Source organism: Prinia subflava, chromosome 5 (assembly GCF_021018805.1).
Source record: "Prinia subflava isolate CZ2003 ecotype Zambia chromosome 5, Cam_Psub_1.2, whole genome shotgun sequence".
NCBI classification, from domain to species: domain Eukaryota; kingdom Metazoa; phylum Chordata; class Aves; order Passeriformes; family Cisticolidae; genus Prinia; species Prinia subflava.
The window spans coordinates 43,566,616-43,574,938 of record NC_086251.1 but is presented as its reverse complement, the minus strand read 5'-3'; the positions used below and the strand labels follow the sequence as shown (position 1 = coordinate 43,574,938).

The following is an 8,323-nucleotide window of genomic DNA, read 5'->3' as shown; positions in this document are numbered from 1 at the left end:
TTGCACTAAACTCTTTATGTTTCACATACTCCATGGTCACATGTTTCACATACTCTGTGCAGGTTTAGGCATACACTTAATTCACTGCTGCTTCCATACTCCTAGCCAACGAACCCTATCCCAATTCCCGGAATTCTGCGGTCTGGAATGGGCGGGGCTGCGGCCGGCGGTGCCGCGCTCGCCCCCTGCGCCGTTCGGCGCGGGGAATTGTGGGTGGCGTAGTCCCTGCCCCGCAGCGGGCCCCTGGGAGCACACGCTCCCAGGCAGCTCCGCGGCCCTCGCAAGGAACTGTGGGTGCTGTAGGAACGGGGCCCGAGCCAATGGGAGGGGCCGTTTCGGAAGGACCCACTCGCGCAGCGGCGCTCGCTGACACACGTGCGGCGCTATTTGCTAACGGGAGGGCGTGGCGGGCGAGCCGGGCCTCTGCCGAGCCAATCGGAGCGGGCCATGTAGGGCCAGCCGTTCCCCGGGGTTGCGTGTGCTGCTGCCAGCGGCCCGTAGTCGGCCGTCAGCGCGGCAGCTGATTGGTGGCGGCCGCGCGGTGGGCGGGGCGAGAGAGCCGGAGTCGGGGGCGCTCGGCGCGGCCCCTCAGAGCCCAGCGGGATGGGGCGGTGGGCGCGCTGGGTGGTCCTGGTGCTGTACCTGGCCGCGCTCTCGGCCGGAGCGCTGCCCGCGGCCGGAGCGCTTCCCGCGGCCGGTGAGTACCACGGCTCCGCCTCCCTACGCCCCCCTGGGCCCGAGCGCTGCGGCGGCATTGCCCCCCGCGGCCTGCGGCGGGGGAGGGGGCGCAGAGGTATCTGTGCGGGTCCTGACGCCTGCACCGGGGCGCGGAGGCGGCGGCAGCGGGGGAGGCGAGCCAGTGCTCTCGCCGGGGCTTTGGGGTGCGTGGGGGCACCGCCGAGCTCGCTGGGGCGCTGAGGCGGCGGAGCGGAGCGGCGGGGAGCGGGGCTCCTGTCAGCTGCGTGGCCGCGGGTGGCGGGACCGGGCTGGCTTGAGCTTTGCCACACCGGCGCTGCTCCGTAGGCCTGGTAGGGGTAGACGCATTGCTCAGTGAGGTGCCAGCCTTTAAACAGCTCGTTGGGAGCCCACTTTGTAGTGCTTGCACTGCCTAAAACTGAACTGAGGCGTTTTTTCTCCCTAGAACGCATTTTCTCCCCGAGGCGCTGATAATGCTGATTTCAGCCTTATCAGAGCGGTTTTCTCGCCTCGATATGTGAGAACATTCATGCGTCCTGTTTTATGTTCCCATAATACTTTTTTTCCCATCCCTGTTTTGTTTTGCAGCTCGGGTTTTGTCTGATTCTTATGTGTTGTCATCTACTTCCTTTCCTGGGGTTTCTACCTCCCACACTCTGCTTTCCACCATGGGCTGGTGGGGGGGATGTGCAGTGCATTTATTTTTAAAGCCAGAAGCCACTACCTTAAAGACAGCCATATGTTGTGCTACTGGGGATTTGCTTTTTATTTCAGGAAAGTAACTTAACGTTTTCTGTAGAGGTAAGTTCAGTAGCTTGGCGTTCATTTTCCTGTATGCAGTAGGAAGTTGAAATTTAAAGTAATATTACTGTATTTTGGATTATATGAGCTTTGTAGATCATTGTGTAAGCCAGCAGGGCACTTCTGAAGTTATGGAAAGGATATACACAAGTTCTGTGAAAACCAGAGAGATGCAGGCATTCTTCTGAACTGTGTGCTTTCATTTATAGTGTATATGAAGCAAAAAGCTAAGGTGAGCAGAGGCTGTGAGTGTCAGCTGAACCATCTGTTGTGTATGTGGAAGTTAGGTGGTAAGGGCTGGTCAAGTGTGCATCAGTGGCTGTACTGCCATGCAGCTCTTCTGTCTTGACTGTTTCTCCACTATCACAAAGTTCTTTGTGAGCATGAAGTTCTGATAGTTTAATTTAGCCTGTGTAAACAAAATGTTAAGGTTCAATCTAATACAATTAATAAGCCAAAGAAAGCACAGTACATGAATGTAGGCTTAGGAACTGTTTACAAACATAAATTGCTACTGTGATATCAAACTGTTGCTTGATATCCACAATTAATTAGGAGAGGGTATTTGGAGTCCATCTTTTGGCAGAAGCTATGAGAGGAATACATTTCTTGCTCCAGTTTTTGACAAGAATCGTTCTGGAAGTTGTCCTCACTTCATGGTTTGATTTCCCACACTAACAGTATGACTTTCTGTAGTAGAGACTGGTATAAGCCTTGGGACAATGTATTAAATGCTTCCTTGAATACTAAATTGTTTCTAATGTCTGGTCTAGAAAGAGTCATCTAGGGTGTGACTATAGGGGGAGGGGTTTTAAGAAGAACGAGTAAAAATGGTCCAACTATTACATTTCCTAACTTAGGAACAGTTTTTAATGAGGACTCTTTTTCAGTGAGTATTTTAAGTATAACTCTATCATCTTAAACTTCAGGTCAATTTATTGAAAACTTGAGTTGAATGCAAGAAAATTCAGGCCTAAGGAAAAAAGAACTCTATTTTTTTGAACATATGATATTGCTGCAGATTATGACGGCATTTAAAATTGCGAGTGGGGAAAGATATTAAGAAGGATTGGCAAAAGCAGCTAAAAAATGCTGAGTGTGTGCATGTTCTCCAGGTGAAACTAGCTGTCTTCTGGCCATCGCAGCAGTGACAGCTTTCCCCTGCTGATCACTCATTAAGAACATTTAAAAAAATTTTTTTTTTTTTTATGATTGCTGGGATTGTTTCCTCTTGTTCACAGACTAAGAGGTAAAAATGCTCTCATTCTGCCTGAAGAGAGGAAGTGATGCTTCCTCTGACTCTGCTACATGTTCTGTGGCTAACTTCAGCGATAGGCAGATGCTTTTATACTATGCCAGTGATTGGTGGGACAAATGAGCATACTCATATAGCTGTAGGGAACTTCAGTACCTGTTCCTCCATAAGACAGAGCTCAGTGGTTTTTCCTGACCTTTCTGTTTTTATTTATCTGATAGAAAAATATCCCCTACACTATTTGACTTGTTGCCTGGTTGGGAATCTCAGTTCCTGCTGAGGAACTACTGGAAAGTAACTTCTGTAACTAGTTAGCCAACAACTGCAAGGACACTGGAAAAAACATTTTTATTCAGGGTGAGGATTGACCTATATCTCAATCTTCTAGTGGAACTAAAATGAATATCTTGCACAGATTGTAACTGGGAGCAATTTACTTGCTGCCAAGGATACTTTGGAACTGTTCTTGCTGAATAGGTGCTGCTTGAGGATTTTACTTAACTCACTGCATGTTTTAAAGCTTCATGTAATGGAAATAGCATCTATGCTATTGGGTCTGTTTCTGTGCTGAATATATCAGTCAAAAAATTGATGACAGTCTGAGGTAATTTTTTTCTTAAGATTTCCTTTTTTTCCTGGAAGAACTGGATAAACAGAGTTTGTGTTCTCTTCCAATGTCTATCTAGTCACTTGCACAAAAACAACATTGAAAGAAATTGCCAAACAATGCGACAAAAAATCTCTCATGGATGCTCTAAAGCAGTCACTACCAAACCATTTCTGTTCATGCACCCCTCCCTATAGAAAGATTTTTGAGCATACATTTTACATGTAATTTTTGTAAGTTAAAGATTGATGTATTCTTGTCCTAACATATTATGTACCTCATAAAAATGCACAAAAACACAAATGAAAAAGAGTGAAATAAAGGCGGAATGACCACTGTATTAAGCAAAGTTTTATGTGTTAACAGTCCGAAAGGTATGTCATTCCTGCAGCCCCGATGGGTTGGCTGGCATACTCCTGAGGTGTGCACACTCCCCCTGGGAGCTCTCTGCAGAATCCCACTCGTTGCTTTGTTATAGTGTTTGAGGCTTGGAGAACTCCACGAAAACTAGAAGGAAACTCACAACAGTAATGGGTTAGGGATTCATCAGGACTGTGGAAGACTGCTTCGCTTACTGAATTTTTGGCTACTTCCTGAATGTGAGTGACCATTTTAACATTGAAACTTGTGGTATTTCTTGTCTGGTAGGAGCAGCCCTTTAGCTTTATGGGATGAGAGTTGATCTGTTCTTCTAATACTGCAAAAGTTTGGAACTGTTGAACTCCCTCAAGCTAATGATGGTATTGCTGCATCACACTGCATAGCTCTTCTGGTTTCTACTCTTTTCTCCTTAGTGCTCTCTTGAAAACAGTAATTCTCACAAAATGGTAGGATCTTTATCCGGCATATGGTAGGATCTTTTTCTCTAGCATAGGCTGCCAGAGTACTTTTACTATATTTACATAGCATGCTTGAGCACTGGCCTTTCTAATTGAGGAAAAACGAATACTTTTTAAAGCTGATTTTAATTATATATGAACTATATATATATATTGAACAGCAACATCTACAGCTCAGCACTCTTTGTAAGTGAAGCATTCTGTACAACATTGTCAGCTGCCCACTTAAGCCACAGGTATTTTTGCCTATCTTTTCCTTTTAATAGATCATTGCACTCCCTAACTTGTTTAAGAAATTGTGACATTAGTTTGCACTTGGCCTTTTTAGAGGAAGTTTATAGAATTAGACAGCCTTGGTAACAGATATGAATAATAATTAAAAATGACTTAGTTCCTTTTTAAATTAAAGTGTGGAAAAACAAGCTGAATTATCAGCTTTAATCTCTGAAGCAGGTGCATAAACTTAACATCTGTGACTTAGTTCAATAGCTCAGCCTTGACTGATAAACTGTTCTTAAGTCCAACTGTGACCTTTCATTAACACTTTCAGAATAGTTTCCTTAACTGTTTTGTAAGAATAAACGCTTCGGTAAGTAGTGGGTGCATATTAGTGAGCAGTTCCAGGAAACACCAAGGCTGTAAGTGATCCCTCCTTTAGTCATACTATTCATTAATCTCTGCAACCTCATCTACCTACCTTAGAAATAAGTCTTAAAGCTAAGAAAAGTTAATATTTTGGTTTTGCTGTAGTGCCTTTTGGAACCACTGTTTGAAAACAATCATTCAAGTACAAGTTCTCAGTAACAAAGCTGGTTTCTTCAGAGAAAATTTAAATGATGCAATAGAAAGGAAACAGGTTTATTTACTTTCAAGGAAGAAGAGCAAACACTTAGTGAGCTCTACCTTACATTGTTCAAGTGTCTCTTGCCTTTCAATTTAGTAAACCGTTTGCTTTGCATATGAAGTTACAATAAAATCATCCTTTCATATGTGTGCGTAGACAGTATAACCTATTTGTATTTGTTCTTGTGTGGTCTTTTGACATAAAGTGAACCTACCCCCACAGGTTGAAATCAGTTAGTGAAGCCTTTTCCGAAATGTTAGAAAGCTCTTGTGCTGTCAGGCATGTAGGCTGGTTTTGTACAGACAAAAACAATCACCCTAGCAGGTGTAGCTGTTAAAAAAAAATAAATTATGTTTTCTGCTGTAATAATGGGCACTTTATAAGTGCTTTGTGTATAGTAGAAGGAGCATACTGAGTAGATTACCCTGTCTTAGTTTTCCTGCTCTCCAGAAGCATGTCTGGATGTCTTGACAAGCTCTGAAGTTTGAAGGTGGCATTTGGTCTTAGGTCAAAATTATTTAGAATAATAGAATGTAATATGGAGGGAAACATGGTAAATGACAACTTCTTTCATTATTTCAAAATGGAAACAGCAGCAATATCCTAAATGTGTGTGTACTTTCACTGAATTTAAGGATCAATTTATGACCAATTGTCATAACATGGTCTGGAGTGTCAAAGTTCAGTGCTAGAACTTCTTCTGACTTATCACAATCACCCTTATCCTCAAGCTGCTAAACCCCGAGGTCTCTGCCAAAAATGCAGCTAGCCTTGTTTTTTCCTTATGCCTCATTTTTTTCCAAGTTGGTGTTTATTCCTATGCTGTCTTGGTTGCTCCTTGCAGGGTCTGTTTCATTGGGAGTGCTCTTTGCTCCACAAGTTTTTCCGAAGTTCTCTACACATTTTCATTTTCAGACCTATAAAGTACAGCTGCTTACCCGCATCAACTGTTCTACATCCTTTTTAATTCCATGCCTGCTGACAGTCAGACTCTTTGAGCTTTACATCCTCTTCACCATGCTCAACAGGCTGTTATTTATGTCTCAGTTGTACTCTCAATCATCTCATCAGTTTTGTGGCTTCACTTATAAGTCTTTGCATTTTTTCTTAATTTCTATTGCGCTGTTACAGCTTCAAGTTGAATTCTCCCTCATCTTTTTACTTGTTCCAATCAAAGATTGTACTTCAAGTAACAATATGGAATCTAGATTCCAGAAAGGGATTTCCAAGATTAACCCATTCATTGCAAGGGTATAGTAGTAGGCTTCAAAGCATGACCCGATGAAATACCATGTTTGGTATTGGTCACTTCAGAGATGGTTTATCTCTGGTAAGTCACTTTACTTGCATGAGAATGAAAATAGTGCAAGTTTTGTTTGCTAGGTGCTTACAGGAGTCAGCAGAGCTCTATGAACTGTTGGAAGTGTTTGTGCAGGTAGCCTTTCATGGCTAAGTGTAACATACTAAATGTGTCTCATGTACAGGGCATTAACTTCTATCAGTTTAGACACCTTTACCAGTCACGGGTGCAGGTCTCCAGCCCATCATTGCTTTGCCACTGCTACAGGGCATTGTGTACCCCAGAGCCTCAGAAAGCAGGATTTCAAAATGTAGGAGGAGTTAGTGGCAGCTTTGCTAAGTGGTCTGTTTATGTTTTGAGCTTTTATTTCAATGTGAGTTAAGTACCAGAGAGATGGAGGCCTGTAGCATCTTCTTTCAAATATCGGGGGGTTTGTTTGCTGAAATGAGGTGGTATCAGATATTGATGACTCTGAACAGTCACATCTCAGTGATGTTCATTTTAGAGGCTTCCCATCAAAATGATAGCACACACCAAACTGTTTGAAGGACAACGGGTAGCCCATTTCAGTTGAAGGAACAAAACAATTGTTGCAGAAACAATTTTGAAAAACAATGGTAAATCTGACATAAATAAGCTTTTCTGATTATCTTCACCTTTTCACCTGTATTCCTTTAGGTGTCTGCCTAATAGCCTTTCTTCTTTACCATTTCTTCTCCTCCTAATCAAATGTCCTGTAGCTTTTAGACAAGAAAGATGACAGTTAAACAAGACTTGCATCTCTTGAAGAGTATCTTAAAGACAAACTAATTCCACACAGTTTTGAAGAGAAACCTCTATATGAAGGTTTGAATATGCTGGTCAGGCAGAATGAATTGGCATTTTATAAAGGACAGTGTTTAATTACAAGCATGGGGTTGTGAATACAACTTTCTGGTCACTACTGATGCTGTTCATACTTAAGCTGATTTGATGACTTAAAACCTTATGTTCCAGAGACCTCTTTCACTTGATCCAAACCTTTTTAAGTAGTTTAATTGGACTCAAACTGTTCAGACTGTGATTTGGGTTAAGAACAAATGCACTTGGAACACACAGTTGTGTTGGCATAATTTAGGGAAGAGGACCACCTATGAAACATTTGATTCCTCTTCACCACGGTAACAAGGGTTTTCTGAAGTGTATTGGTCAACTTAGTACATTAGAATATTTCAGAACCACGGTACAACATTGTAACTAAAGGTTTTATTTTTGAGATAGTTACTCATGGAAAAGCTTTTTACTGACTTATAATGTCTCTTCTAGATGAAGAAGGAAATCAAGATGAATCACTGGAGTCAAAGGTGAGGAGATAAGTTTCTAGTCATTCTGTTTTACCTGTGGAGTGAAACCAAAGCTCTTAAATTTGGAACAATAATTTGATTTTAGGTTTTAAGCTTTTCTGGGGCTCTTGCTGTCTCATTAATTTTTTCTGTGCATCAGAGAAATTAATACTGTGTTACAAGTTTGAAACACTTTTTTTCAAAGACCTGAAAGGAATAGAGGCAATGAGAGCTGATAGGTAGCTCAGCTTACTTTTGATTCCACTGTTTACATTAATTAACCATGTCTTTTAAGAAGTTTTTAAATGGACTTTAAGCCAGCTGCATCTTCTCAGTTTCAATCTTCTGAATGATGTGGCTGCTTTCCTTCAGACTTTATCTGCAGAAGACCAGGTGAAAGATCATTCCACAGGAACTCGAGTGGTAGCAGGTCAGATCTTCCTTGAATCTGGGAAATCAGACTCTCAATCAGAGAATGAAGAGAACTTTCACAGTCAAGAAGAGGAAAAAGAGAATTCACTGGAAGAGCTGAACTCTCTAGAAATGTCAAATCTATTAAATAAGGATTTGGAAGAAGCAGAAATACAGAGTCCAGGTAACTGCTCACAGACTTTTGAACATGTGGCAACACAGATGCATCTTACCACATTATTTTTGAG

At 42.3% G+C, this 8,323-nt stretch overlaps 1 protein-coding gene across 1 annotated transcript in view; it reads left to right on the top strand.

Annotated features, from left to right (window-relative positions):
• The first annotated feature begins 467 nt into the window (after positions 1 to 467).
• The window catches only part of SEL1L (SEL1L adaptor subunit of SYVN1 ubiquitin ligase), a 33,973-nt gene continuing 26,117 nt past the window's right edge, over positions 468 to 8,323 (top strand). The window contains exons 1-3 of the mRNA XM_063399108.1: positions 468 to 697; positions 7,648 to 7,685; positions 8,037 to 8,259. Coding sequence (XP_063255178.1) covers positions 604 to 697; positions 7,648 to 7,685; positions 8,037 to 8,259 — 355 coding nt within the window. The 5' untranslated portion in view covers positions 468 to 603. The remainder of the gene's footprint in view (positions 698 to 7,647; positions 7,686 to 8,036; positions 8,260 to 8,323) is intronic.